The sequence below is a fragment of the Onychomys torridus genome, chromosome 1 (assembly GCF_903995425.1).
Source record: "Onychomys torridus chromosome 1, mOncTor1.1, whole genome shotgun sequence".
NCBI lineage: Eukaryota > Metazoa > Chordata > Mammalia > Rodentia > Cricetidae > Onychomys > Onychomys torridus.
The window spans coordinates 178,449,642-178,464,281 of NC_050443.1; the positions used below are offsets into that span (position 1 = coordinate 178,449,642).

At 44.9% G+C, this 14,640-nt stretch overlaps 2 protein-coding genes across 2 annotated transcripts in view; one reads left to right on the top strand and one right to left on the bottom strand.

Moving 5' to 3' along the window:
• Hspa12a (heat shock protein family A (Hsp70) member 12A) overlaps positions 1-1,298 on the bottom strand; it is a 154,098-nt gene extending 152,800 nt beyond the window's left edge. Inside the window, exon 1 of the mRNA XM_036173893.1 lies at positions 1,113-1,298. Coding sequence (XP_036029786.1) covers positions 1,113-1,115 — 3 coding nt within the window. The 5' untranslated portion in view covers positions 1,116-1,298. The remainder of the gene's footprint in view (positions 1-1,112) is intronic.
• Positions 1,073-14,640, top strand: part of Eno4 (enolase 4) — a 32,281-nt gene continuing 18,713 nt past the window's right edge. Inside the window, exons 1-3 of the mRNA XM_036173939.1 lie at positions 1,073-1,278; positions 3,137-3,265; positions 4,868-5,058. Of these exons, the coding sequence (XP_036029832.1) occupies positions 1,114-1,278; positions 3,137-3,265; positions 4,868-5,058 (485 nt within the window). The 5' untranslated portion in view covers positions 1,073-1,113. The remainder of the gene's footprint in view (positions 1,279-3,136; positions 3,266-4,867; positions 5,059-14,640) is intronic.

Consider the following 14,640-nt stretch of genomic DNA (forward strand, 5'->3'; position numbering starts at 1 on the left):
GGGTGGTGCTATGAGGAAGGGCACACGGAAGAATGAAAGCACCACTGTGGGCTCATTTTATATAAGGATCCTCTTAAAACCCAGCTGTCAGCCGCGGCTCTGCAGCGGACAGGAAGATGACTCAGCCTCTGCTGCCACCATCAAAGGACTTGCAGCCAGCCAGGAAGGTGGGTCAAGTGTGTGATGAGCCATCACACCACAGCAAGGGATTCGTTCTCAAAGAGACACAAGAGAAACAGAAAGAAGAAGAAAAAAACCGCTTGGGGAGTCCAGGGAGGGGAGGTGCCGGTCTGGGTTATGTAACAGTACTTACAAAATCACATTTTATTCGCCTACATCCAACAGTACATCTATGGAAAACAACTGTCCCCAAATGCTTCTTCAACTCTCAGGGTTATTTTAAGTGCTTGCAAGCAGACAGAACAGGTAAGATTACGTTTTCCAGATGAGCAATGCAGGCACAGAACTTTTAAGTAACCTGCTTTCTGTTGGGAACATAAAACAGGCAACGGTAAAACGAGAGCACCCTGTCCCTGTCTGTCTCGGCCACCCCTGCACCACCCAAACATCATCATCGTTACTGCTACAGTGAGTTTTCCTCACAGAGATTTCACCCTTAGTAATCTCCCCCGAAGGGTGTGCAAAGCTGTTTCTGAGAGGATCACGAGGCGTGCAGCAAGCACACTGCATGGGTTGGAATGGATGCATTTCTAGGACCTCCACGGCTCAGGAAGGGCACCCTGGGCTCTTGCATCCCTCTCCTTCCCAACTGGAACAGTCGGGGAGCACCTGTCCACAGCTGGAAGTAACGGGCATCACTCCCCAGCTTCTGCAAAATGAACTCAAACAATCATTAAATGCTTCCCCATCTGAAAAACTGTTGGAGAAACAGTGACAAATGAGTTTGGGAGATCGCTGAGAACGAAGCGCGTGGAACAGACGAAGCGCGCATGGGACAAGGAAAGACCCCAGGCAGAAAGCAAAGGTTCTTTCCACCGAGGGCACGAAGCCTCGCGAGATCTAGGGGGTCGGGATCTCGTTGGGTTGCCTAGCGACAAAAGGACGCTGGCGGGCCCCCTGGCGAAACCCCGCTGAAACCCTGAGTCTCCTACCATGGGGGAAGAAGGCGGCGGCCGCAGCTGTGGGATCACTAGGGACCTGCAGAAGCTGAAGCAGCAGGCGATGGCGTACTACCAGGAGAACGACGTCCCGCGCAGGCTGGAAGAGCTGCTCAACTCCACCTTCTACCTCCAGCCCGCAGACGTCTACGGGCACCTGGTAGGGACCCGCGGCGAGCGCCCTCCCTCCTCCCCTGCACCCCCGCCCCCGCCGGCCCACGCTGCGGCAGCGCGCTGCGCTTGCGCCGTGGAGTCGCGCCTGCGCGCTGGGGGCGGGGGACTGCCTGCTGCTTGGTGACAGCTAGGAAGATGTGGAGGGAAACTGGGACTGGCTGTCCGCAGGGACCGAAGGTCGAAGCGAGAGTCGAGAGCGGCCCAGTAGCTCGGAAGACTGTCCCGAGCCTGCGAGCTTCTCAACGATCCAAGGAGCCCGCCCGCTCGCCTTTGGGTTTCTAAAACACAAATCTGACGCCAAACTCACCTTGACTGCTGTCAGGGACCCGGACCGGGCTGTGACTTAGCCGCAGACCACCCGGGAGCCTCATTGCATTGGCTTCCACTGCCACCAAATTTCTCAGATTCCAAGCCTATGCACCAGGGTTTGCATGCCTCATACACCTTACTTTGGCTAGGTACCCATCTTCACGGGCCAGTGAGTAACTAAACTGCAGATTTCATCAGAGGCCCTTTTTCCACTTGGCTCTGAATTTAGCGTCCTTGAGCTTTCCTAGGGCGCGTCCTTCTACTGTAATCCTTTGAGCTGGCTGATGAGCTATTGGGGTGGGGGGTGTGCGCAAGAGACTGGCTTGGGGGAAGGCAGTTAGGGTACCACTTTTCTCTCAGTCTCTAGAAACTCTCTGCAAGGTTAAAACAAGACAATAAAAACTGACTCCCCCTTTCTAAAAGACACCAACAACTTGTGCCTTGGGTATTTAAGTGACCCCCCCCCCCGGGAGGGGGGACACTGAGTGACAGTGGTCCATCATTTGTGAAGTGGGTTGGTGAAGGCTTGATAAGGATTTCAGTCTCTGAGGTCTCTTGCTAAAGGAACTGTTAACGCTGTCTAGTCCCAATTTAAAGGGACCCCAAATCCTGTCCCACAGGTATTTAGTGTGCAAGGCTAGAAACTTGCACTTTTGTCTCCACCCCCACCCCCAGTCTGCTAACAGCCGGGCACTGGATTGTACAGCTCTCTGGAATCTCCCATACCTTGGTTAGGGACCGCTCTAGTTTGCTTTCTATTGCTTTTCTACAACATTCTGACCCAAAGCAACGTAGGGAGGAGAGGGTTTATTTGGCTCATATTTCCATGTCACAGTCCATCACTGAAGGAAGTCTGAGCAGGAACTGAAGAAGAGGCCATGGAGAAATGCAGCTTACTGGTTTGCTACCCATGTCTTGATCAGCCCACTTTCTTAGACCAGCCAGGTCAACCTGCCCAGGGATGGCACTCCCCTAGGGAGCTGAAACCTGGCACATCAGTCTTGGATCCCTTCCAAATGCTCTGCCACTTAAGACAAATTGCAATTACTAAGATTCCCAGGAGGTCTCTTTTAGTGAGGTAGCATTGTGCGCATCAGCTGACGGTAGGTGAGACTGTCGTTGTCTTTTGCTGTTAAAAAGCCAGATGCCTGCTTGGTTGGGGGGGGGGGCACGGGGAGGATAAAATCATCCCCCTTCAGATTTCTGAAATCTGAATGCATTGTAGAGACCAACAACTTCCCTCACTTGGGAAGAAGTATCAGGGAGTTAGTTGACTTGCCGTAGAAAGGCCTGCTAAAGGGGGACACAAAGGGCTGTGGGTTAAGATGGTCTCTGCATCCCTGATGAGAGGTGAGAATGTCACACACTGCCCCGTGTGCTGGAGACTCAGCATGAGCTGTTCCAGCAGAGGGGAAGGGCTAATCCAGATCCAGGAAGGACACACAGAAGTTTTATAGGATAGAGTCATTGTGCCCGGCTGTATAAGATAAATTTAGTGCAGTTTTCTGACTTTCGATTTTATGTGTGTGTTGAAGGCAAACTACTTTTCTAAGCTTGCAAAGCCTCCCTCCATATGCAAAACAGCGGGGAAAATCGTCCTGGATGGAATGGGGCTCCCTGCGCTACTGGTGGAAATCTCCTGCACCATTCAAAATTTCCCCAAGGTACGAGGCAGTTCACATTTGCTCTTTAATGCACCCCCCATCTCTGTTCTTATTAGCAAGAATTACCTAAATTGCAGAAGCCTAATGCTTTGGAATTCAATATTTGTGAAGCAGATCCACGTACATATGGTGTTTATTCATGGGTACTCATATAAGCTTGAATTGTAGAATCAACAGTGCGGTGTGTTTTATGTTTCAGTGTGACCTTGATAAAAGACATGACTTGCTAACCTGAAAACAATCCCAGGGGGAAAAAGGAAATGAAATGAAAATGCCTTTAATATTTGGCCATTGCAATGCAAGGCATTTTATAAATCTACATTTGGGTTTATGTGTTTAATATATGTAGAATAGCCGGGCATTGGTGGTGCATGCCTTTAATCCCAGCACTCAGGAGGCAGAGGCAGGCAGATCTCCGTGAGTTCGAGGCCAGCCTGGGCTACCAAGTGAGTTCCAGGAAAGGCGCAAAGCTACACAGAGAAACCCTGTCTCGAAAAACAAAACAAAACAAAATAAAAAAAAAAAAATGTAGAATAATGATTTAAGTAAAGAAAAGAATTTGTTTAAATAATTTTAACAGTTGGATGTAGTGGTACACCCCTGCAATTCCAGCACTCAGCAGGTAGAACCAGGAGTATCAGTAGTCCAAGGCTATCTTCTGTTATACATAGTGAGTTCAAGGCTAGCCTGAGCTACTTGATACTGTAAGGACTGGTACTGGCTCAGGACGCCCCAAGACCAAGGTCTCAGCACAAAGGAGAGTTATTTGTTCCAGAAGGACAAAGGACAGGAAATAAGAGACAAAAACAGGAGATAGAGGACAAGGGAGAGGGGGTAGAGATATTTGTCCCAAAGTGGGAAAGAAGACCGCCTCTGGATAGAGAGGAGACAGGCATAGCCCATTGTCAAACGGCGGTTTATAAAGGGGAAATAGGAAACCCGGTGTTAGGATGAGGTGTTTAATTGGGCATGTTAATTAGGTGAGCCCAAAAGGGCTTTTGACTGATGGACTTCAATACTTTGATAGCTGGACCTTTGTGGTCAGTCTCAGGAGGAGGAAGTGGCCAAATAAGGGAATAGACCTTGGTGGCTAACCTTAGGACTGTAATCTAGTGGGTTTTAGCAAGGCAGAGGGAGTGAGAGAAGGGCAAGGCTGGCAAGATCCATGCCTCCCTTGCTCCAGCTGTCCAGAGTCCCTTCACTGATTCTATCTCAAGAAAATAAAAGTAAATTTAAAAATTAAAAACAATTTAACTGTTTAATTCATATTGTTACTTACTTTTAATAAATAAAATTGCCACAGCCTGTGAGAGGAGAATAATAAGACTAAATCTGTAGCTAACTTTTTGAGAGGTACTGTTAGGAAAAATTCAGTGTGGGGATTTTATACCAGCATTTTAACAAGAGAATAATTTGAAATGTTTCATGAAGTCAAGTTTCTTAATGTTTCAATGGATATGCAAATATAGCAAAAAATTATGTATTGTTTTACCCTTTGAAGTTGATGATAAGATCCCACTAATGTTAAACACTAGATTAGTTCAATTTCCCATCTCCTGAGAGATGCAGAGAAAATGTGCAACACGTTTCTGCCATTGTCAGTACATCTGTTCCGTGGTGATACCTGCTCACTTTGAAGTCTCCGAGAATGCTTTGCCAGAGGTAGTGGATGCCGAGGAGGCAGAAAGGCACCAGGCAGTGAACGCGGCTCTGCAGTGGGTCAATGAATCCATCACAGAGGAGCTGTGGGGTCTGAACCCCTCCAACCAGGCAGAGGTGGACCACAGGCTCAGGTAACAGCTTTCCACTTCAAAATAGTAACAGCCAGGTATAACCACCTGGCTCGCCTCTTTACCATCCACCTGCCATAAAATGGCCCTGTGGAGCAGGGTTCTTAGACGTATATCATTCACAACCCTGTTTTACCCAAGAAATTTAAAAGTTGGTGTATGCATGTGTGCATACACATGTGCACATGCACTAAAGGCCAGAGTTCAACACCAGCAATCTTCCTCCGTTACTCTCCACCTCGTATTTTGAGACAAGGGATCCCATCTTTACCTGAAACTCACCTATGCACCTAGATGGCTGGCCAGTAAGCCCCCTTTGTTTCTGCCTGCCCAGTGCTAAAATGACAAGCTTGTATCACCATTCCTGGCTTTTTACATGGGTTCTGGAGATTGAGCTTAGGTTTTTCATTCTTGCATGGCCAACACTCACTGTGCTATCTCTCTACTCCAAGAAATTTTTATGCATAGATATATAAAATTGATATACAGATCAAACATACTAATATATTAACATTATACAAACATTGTATATAAGCAAAATTTGTATATAAACATAAAAATATGCTAATAAAAATGAGCTTATTTAAAATGATTCTTTGGTATATAATTTTATGATTCATTAAGGACTAAGGCAAATTTGCATACTAATGAGATGGATGTGTTTATTTACTTTGACATTTATAATTGAATCTCGGCTGAATATTTGATACTGCAGAACACAGAGAACCTTCAACTTTTTTCAGAGTTGATCAATATTTTTATTTATTCATTTTGTGTGTGTGTGTGTGCGCATGAGTATGTGCATGTGACCATAGCAGCACACTTGTGGAGGTCAGATGACAACTTGCTGGGGTGAGTTCTCTCCTTCTACCATGTTGACTTCCAGGGGTCAAACTTAGGTTGCCAGGCTTGGAGGCAAGTGCTCTTGCCTGCTAAGCCATTTTGCCAGCCCCAGAGTTGACTAGTATTTGATTTTATAATAGTCAAAGCTGAGTATACTGCTTTGCATAAGTATACAGAATATACAGTTCAAATGGCAGAATTATGTTTATAACCATATCAGAAATATCTGGAAATTCTATCCTAATCCCAAGCTAAAATTCATTTCACAACTTTTTACTTTTAAAATCTTTTAATGTTTTATTTATTTTCATCTATATGTATGAATATTTTGCCTGCATGTATGTATGTGTGGTACATGTATGCCTGGTGCCCAGAGACACAAGAAAAAGTCATTGGATCTCCAGAACTGGAGTCATAGGTGGCTGAGTGCCACTGTATTGGTTCTCAACCTTCCTATGCTGTCACCTTAATAAAAGAATTTTATATATATATGTAACTAGAGTTTTCCTGCCTGGCCCAGTCAGGACAAATCTCTCTTACCCGCCAGTCCCACAGTCGCTCAGACCCAACCAAGAAAGCACACAGAAACTTACATTGTTTACAAACTGTATGGCTGTGGCAGGCTTCTTGTTATCTACTTTTTCTATCTTAAATTGACCCATTTCTTTTAGTTTATACTTTGCCACATGGCTTGTGGCTTACCAGTGTCTTTACATGTTGCTTCTCATGGCGGCGGCTGGCAGTGTCTCTCTCCAACCTTCTACTTCCCAGAATTCTCTTCTCTCTTGTCCCGCCTATACTTCCTGCCTGGCCACTGGCCAATCAGAACTTTATTTGTACAGAGCGATATCCACAGCGCTTCCCCTTTTCTTTCTTTTTTTTAAGGAAGGTTTTAACTTTTATATAGTAAAATTACATATAACAAAACAATTATCAAGCAAGAATTATAGTTACATTATTAAAGAAGATATACTATCCTATATTGGTGAGTCTAAGGTTTTATATCTAACTTATCTTGTATCATAACTGAGCAAAATTATAACTATCTAGTCTTCAACCACATCAAAGACCTCAGAAGGATATAATATTACCTGAGAACCGGGAGAAGGATGCAAGCAACTTTCGGGAGTCTTGTAGGGTAGACAGAGACAGCTGGCAGCCTGAACAGTCACCTAATGTTCCTTTGTAAAGTTGGGGCATCTGTCTTTAGCCCACAGGGCTAGAGTCTCTTGGTCACTTTTTTTAGTGTCCTGTAGAATGTCTGGCAGTTTTCTCTGTGAAGCAGGAACCTGAAGGACCATTTTGTCAAGCAAAGTTCAGTGGTCACCTTTCTATGGGTCCTGCACGTCCAGTTGATCAAGCAGTCCAGGCAAGAACAGTTTCTTGCCCAAATGGCTATTTTTGCCAATGTGAAGATAAACTCCATATGAAGTGTCTTTAATGCCCATCCTCCTCTCTGAAGTAAATTGGTGCCGCCAGGAGCAGACATGTCTCACTGTCCAGAAAGTCTAAATTTTAAAAATATTTTAAATGCCATATTCTGTAGACCTTTGAAGTGTTTGAAGATTACCTGTCTATTTGATATCTCTGTGTATACCTAGAAGACTTAACTAACATGGCTACAAGTATGATTATCATAGATGATTAATTATTAATCTATTTTTAATTATCCATTACAATTTTAAATGAGCTATACAAACATAATACCTTAAACATGAGTAGAAATATATACATAGTATAACAAAATTAACTTTAAGTTTGTATCAATAGACTAAAATCTATACCAATGTAAAACATTTTAAATGAGTTGTTGTTCTTTAGAAGTTCATTAATCTACCCTTTTATCTTATCATCTCTATATCATATCCCCCTTTCTTCTTTAGAAAGAGATCTCATTTATAATCAACTTGTTTTAAAGAAAAATATTGGGTTTTCTCTGTTCCACACCAGAGGGCTCTTTTGATTTGGGACACAAGAATCTCTTAGCCTTTTTTTTTAGTAATATGTCTGGGTTTAGAGAAGGAGTGAGCCAATTTTATCTCCAAAGCCAGCTTGATAATTTTGGGAATGTGGGCGTAGTTTTTTTTTATTACTTCCTGCTGGAGGGGGGCGCTGTATCTTATGGGGATACAAAGAAAATTTTAGGATTATAGAGTAGTCCATTAGGGTGAACCTCTGAGCCAGTTGCCTTGAAACCATTCTGGATGTCAGATCATCTGGGCCATGGTGTCATCGGAGACCTTTTAAGTGGTCTTGGCTGATCAAACTTGATATATCTTAATCTGGAACAAATCCATAGCCTCTGGCTTTCTGTGGAAACAAAAGCAGAGACTCTTTTTCAAAGCAACATATCCTTATATCCAAATTTCAAAGTCAAGGTACCTTTAAAATTTACATTTTTGTTTAACTCAACAGCTTTTATGATCAAATCTTTTTCTGCAGTTAAAAATCCCAAAGACAAGACAAACAAGATTCTCTGTGTAATATCCATCTTTGTAAGACTGAAATGCCATTGTGGCTGCTGGCTCCACCCACCTCAGTTTCCCAACATGGCGGTGGTACAGTTTACCACCAGCTTTGGGTCTGGAGCCATGTGTACCATCAACTATCAGAAGCAGTTCTATCAAAGCAGTGCATAGCCCAGAATTTTTTTTTCTTTTTTTAAACTAGCAAAGGCTAAATCTACCATGCAGCAGAGTAAAGTGTCGCTTATAGATTCCTCATTCCCGCCACACTGCAGGTTAAACTCACAGGCCAGGAACCCGCCATAGTAGCTGAAACCGGCAGGCTGCCACTAACTTGAGAGAGACAATTAGGAAGTTGTTTTTAGCTCTGTCTTAGAATCTTTTTTCTCAGGTTTTAGGTGGAAATTCTTGCCCCACGTTGGGCGCCATTTGTAACTAGAGTTTTCCTGCCTGGCCCAGTCAGGACAAATCTCTCTTACCCGCCAGTCCCACAGTCGCTCAGACCCAACCAAGAAAGCACACAGAAACTTACATTGTTTACAAATTGTATGGCTGTGGCAGGCTTCTTGTTATCTACTTTTTCTATCTTAAATTGACCCATTTCTTTTAGTTTATACTTTGCCACATGGCTTGTGGCTTACCAGTGTCTTTACATGTTGCTTCTCATGGCGGCGGCTGGCAGTGTCTCTCTCCAACCTTCTACTTCCCAGAATTCTCTTCTCTCTTGTCCCGCCTATACTTCCTGCCTGGCCACTGGCCAATCAGAACTTTATTTGTACAGAGCAATATCCACAGCATATATATATATATATTCTCTCTTAACTGCTGAAGCATCTCCCAGCCCTCTCACTTGACATCCTTTTTATGAAACTAAAGTCAGCAATTGAAGCAGCAAATTTAAAAATCAAACATTCTAACAGTACAACCCAAAGACACACTAATTCAATATTTACCTGCTGTTTTTGTTTTACATAATTAAACCATGATGTTTCTATGAGATCAAGAAGCTTATATATACAAAAAAATACTACAATTTGTAATGTACAGTAGTCTTAAATCTGAGGTGTTTTAGGCTGGTTCATTGGTGTTGTGTGGCGGTGTAGAGTACACATTTGTTTTCAGACCCAAAGTCACAGGATGCAACATGTGTGAGCTGTACTGCCCCAAACACCTCAGACTGATTATGTGTTTGATTTGGAATTAATTTTCACTAATAACATGTTCAGAAACCTTTTACTGTCACCAAATAGTTTGCAGTCCCCAGCATTTGTTTACATGATCCCTTGGGAGGTTGTGACCCAAGGAATAAGAAGCTGGACTGTACACTATAGAACTGGGGAGACAGACAGTTTCCAAAGCAAGCTAAAGCAGCAGGGGTTCCCTGAAGTCTGCTTTTCTCCTGTGTAAGGCAGGGCCAGCCAGTCTCTTCTGCTCAGAACTCAGGATAAAGATCAGGCTATCAGAGAACTTCCTTTCCCTGTGTTTGAGGTCAACTTTGAGCCCTTCAGAGGGTTCCCTGTGGACACGGTGCTGTTGCTTACATTCTGCCCTCTAGCCACAACCAAGTCTTAGACCTTTAGCCCTTAGATTTTTTAACTCTTAGAATCAGAGAACCAAGTTGGGCTGAGGAAGTGTTACTCAGTGCCACACCAAGTAATGGGTTAGAGTTACCTTTCCATTATGCAGGTGGAAAGCATCAATGTCCTTAGTCAGGCAAAGGTCAAGTGCAGCCTCTTTTTTAAGCCTCTTTTACTACTTAACCATGAGCAATGCCATGTTGTTTTTTTGCCTCAGAGTTGGTTGATAACCTTCATAAAACAAAACAGAAACAAGCAAAAGAACTTTGAAAGGCGTTTTTTGTCTTTTTTTTTTTTTTTTTTTTTCCATCTTGAGTTAAACAAGGCTCCTTAACTTCTGGTTTTGGCCACAGCTTCTACTGCTTTATTGCATCCTTTCTTCTGGAGATTTTCTTCCCAAGCCTCCTCTCTGGACTGGTTTATGTAGTTTTTGAAGTTAGATGTCTACAAACAGGCATCTTCTTTTGTCCAAACTATGGGCCCTGGTGGATAAAGGCAATCTTTTGCATGGCAAGACAATGTCAGGGTGTTTCCTATGACAAGGGTGCCTTTTATTTCCCCTGTCAAGATGTACTTAGGTTCTGTTTGCATAGGCTGAAAACAAAACGGTTAGCCATAGGACAACCATGATACAAATTTCAATAGCAAGAACACAAAGTTATGTTAGACAGTCAAACCTTAGAAAGTTTGATTTTTAATGATCCTTTTTCAGTCACTTTCTGCCTCTGGGGGTTGGACTCCTCTTCTATGGGTTCCTTAGGTACCTTCTTGAGGTGTGAGTGATGAACCCAGGGAGAAATACCAGTGACTTAACAGCAGTAGGCATCTGGAGAATCATGATGTAAGGTCCTGTCCATCTATGTTCAAGCCAGTCAGTTTTGAAGGAGCAGACTAATACAGCATCTCCAGGCTGGAACAGTGATCAGGTGGGCAGTACCCAACAGGTTGAGCGGCCTGGACCTGAGGGAAAATCTTATCCAAAGTTAATTGCAATCCTTTTAAGGATTCAGAGATTGGAGTGGGGCAAACTGATAACAGTCCAGCATGTACCTGAAGGATCATGGGAGGTGGTTGCCTGTAGACTATGTCATATGGGGTGAACTTTTCTTGGTAGGGGGTACATTAGACTCTGAGAAGGGCATAAGGTAAGAGGTCAACCCAGTTACCACAACTTGACCATGAAGGATGGGCAATTGTCAAACCCCAGAGATATGGGGAGGCCATTTCCATTACTAATTTTTTAGCTACCACTAGGGCCGTTTCTGTTCAGGATGGAAAAGCCTATACCCAGCCTGTGGCAGATGTTTGTAGCAATACAGTCCTGGCTTGACTTCAGTGAATTCCATTTCCCCGAAATTCATCAGGTACTGTACCTTGAATCCACTGGCCTGGGAGAAGCATGTCCTCTTTGCATTTACCTGGGCACAGGTCAGGCAGCGGTCTGAAATGATCTGCAGTTGAACATGAACAGTGGCAAAAGCATATCAACTGTCTATGTAGATGTTCATCTTTTTTTCTTTCAGCCCATCTTGAAGCCTATGTCAGAGCAATCATTTCTGCTCTCTGGGTAGATGTGCCCCTGGGCAAGGCTTGTGCCCAAATGACCTCTTTCAGGCCTGTGACCACCGCTGCCCTTGCATACCCAGTTCCTTCTTGAATGAAGCTGCTGCCATTGGTATAGAAAACTACATCTCTGGTAGGAACTTCTGTCAGGTCAGGTGGCATATCTTGGATGACATCAGCATCTCTAGGCAGTCGTGGATGGGCTCCTCAGGGTCATCAGGGTGGTGGGATTAATGGCCAACGATTTACCAAAAGTCAGTCTGTCCTTACCTAAAAGAAGGACTTGGTACTGGGTAAGATGGGCACTAGACATCCACCGATTGGTGGCGTCTCCCAGCAGGGCTTCCATGGCATGTGGAGCTGTTACAGTTGGAATCTGTTCCAAAGTGAGTTTGTCAGCCTCTCTTACAAGAATTGCAGTGGCTACGATGGCTCTTATGCAAGGGAGCCACCCACAGGCTACAGGACCCAGTCTCTCTGAGATGGAAGCTATGGGCCTTTTCCAGGGACCCAGAGTCTGAGTCAGGACCCCCATGGCAATGGCCTTTCTTTCATGGGTGTAAAGATGAAAGGGCTTGGAGATATCAGGGAGAGTTAATGTGGGGGCCTGTTATCAGTGCCTCTTTTAAGTTCTTAAAGGCCTGTTCATGTTCCTCAGTCCATTCCAAAGGAATGTTGCCCCAGCCATAGCAGAGTACAAGGGTTTGGCAATTTCAGCAAACCCAGGTATCCAAAGATAGCAGTGTCTAACAGCTCTTAGAAATTCCCTAACTTGTTTCTTGGTGGTTGGAGTTGGGATTTGCAGTAGGACTGCTATGCAGGCCTGGGACAATAGTCTTTTCCTCCTCTCAGCTCATATTCCAAGTACGTAACCTAAAGTGAGCAAGTTTGGGCTTTCATTTCAGAAGCTCTGTGGCCTGACTGGGCTAGAGTTTCCAAAAGGCCTCTGGTGGCTCTCAGACAGTCTCCCCATCCAGTAATCAACGAGCTACACATTGAAGCAAGGTTACCTCAGGGCACTTCCTGTGGAAGAGACTTCAGTCCTGGGTGAATGCTTCAGCCAAGACTGTGGGAGAGTCCCTGGAACCCTTGAGGCAGTCTGGTCCAGGTTAGTTGTCCTGATATCCCTAGTTCAGGGTCAGCCCATTCAATGTGAAGATGGGCTGACATAATTTTGACAGAGAGATGGGGAAGAATGCATCTTTCAAGTCCAATACAGTGTATACTTTATGCTCTGGTGGTAGTGAACTGAGTAAAGCAGAGGGATTTGGAACAGTTGGGTCAATGGATTCTACCCTTTTGTTCACGTCCCTCAAGTCTCATACTGGTCTAAAGTCTCAAGTTCCAGGCTTCTGGACAGGCAACAAGGGGGTATTCCAGGCTGACTGGCAAGGAATAGGTATGAATCTGAATATGAATCTCAGTCCCGTCCCTGGCTTCTGAACTGAGGGTACTGCTTGCCTCGAATGGGCACTGCCCCAGAGGTTAGTCGCTGTGATGAGTGAGTGGTACCTGTTTTGCCAGGAGGACTGTCCTCTGCCCAAACTGTAGGAATTTCCTGGATCAGCAACTTTTCCATTCCTCTTCCAGGGAGTGGGTTGGATTTTGGAGGATCAGATATTCCTCAATTATTGGGCAGGTTATACAGGTTAAAGCCCAGCAGGGCTTCCCAATTGTAACCTAGGAGAGTCTCCTGAGGAGGATATTGTTAGCTGGAGCTTGTTCCAGAGGTCCTGCCAGTAAAGGGTAAGGGCATTCAGGAATAACAGTAAAAGAATGAGCCACAGTTCCTTGTGCTAGGTTAACAGTCCAATGGTCCGTTTATATTCTTTGACATCCCCTGTTGCTGCCCGTACTTCCATTGTTTGGTTGGTAAGGGTCCCAGGGGCTTCTGCAACACTGAATGAGTAGTCCCTGTGTCCACCAGAAATTTTACAGGTTGCTCCCCTATGGTGACAGTTACCATAGGCTCCTGGGGGCCTTGCTGATCCTCTATATCTAGGCTTGGGTTTGAGGGGGACTGCCTGTTTCTGGCATGGACATTCACTTTTCCAGTGACCCATTTCTTTGCAGTGGGCACACTGGTCCTTTTGTAAAAGTCTCCTCCTTTCATCATGGTATGCATGGGCAGAGTTTAAAGTGGCCTAGGTTTGTAATACAGCCACAGGGGCATGCCTGTCTTCTTTATCAGAAGATCTTCTTGGCTGTTTCTGCTGTCAAATACCTTCAGGGCTATTTCTAATAGTTCTGACCTGTTCTTTCCTGATAACCCATCTATCTTTTGTATCTTTCTACATATGTCAGGGGCTGGCTGAGTAACAAAGGCCAGGTTAATTGCCTTGAGATTTGCCAAGTCCTCTGGGTCTATTTATAACTGATAGATGTCAGGAGGCACTACAGGAAAGCTGAAGGTGACTCATCTGGGCCCTGATTCACATCTGTTACCATAGATTAGTGGACTTTCTGGTTGCCCATTTCATCCCTTCCAGAAGAACCTGGTGGTATTCACTGAGTGACCTCCTACCTCTCTGTGTTCCATTGGGGTCTCCTTCTTGGCAGAGCATGGCTAATTACCTCTACCCTCTGGCCATCTGCCGTTGAAGCTATTCTGGGGAGCGCTTCAGTTGCTCTTGTGAGAATCTGTTCCCCTTCCTCAGTAGCAAAGAGGGTACAGAGAATCTGCTGACAGTTGTCCCATGTGGGGAGGTGATTGAAAAAGATAGAATCAATTAGAGAAATTATGGAATCATCAGGCTAGTGCTGAAAGGGGAGTTCTGGTTCTTCCCAGAACCACAGAGATCTGTGGTGGAGAAAGGGGCACACAGGTAGCAAGTGTCATGAAATGGCCGTAGGGAAATGGGGGACTGAAGGAGGAGCCACCCCAGAACCAGATTGGAGGAGAAGTTGGGAGGACAGTGTGGGTAGGGGAAAGACAGTGGGAGGTAGGGAAGAGCTGGGGTGTGGGGAAGATAGGCAGAGGTAGGGAAGAACTAGATGGTGGAGTGGGGTTAGGTGCAGATGGAGGCAGAGTGGGGCCTTGGTGGTGGGGACTGGGGCGGCAAAGGTGGAGGTTGAAGTGAGAAGGTTGAAGAAGAAGAGGATGAAGATGGTTGTTCAGAAGGAAGAGTGTTCTTCCT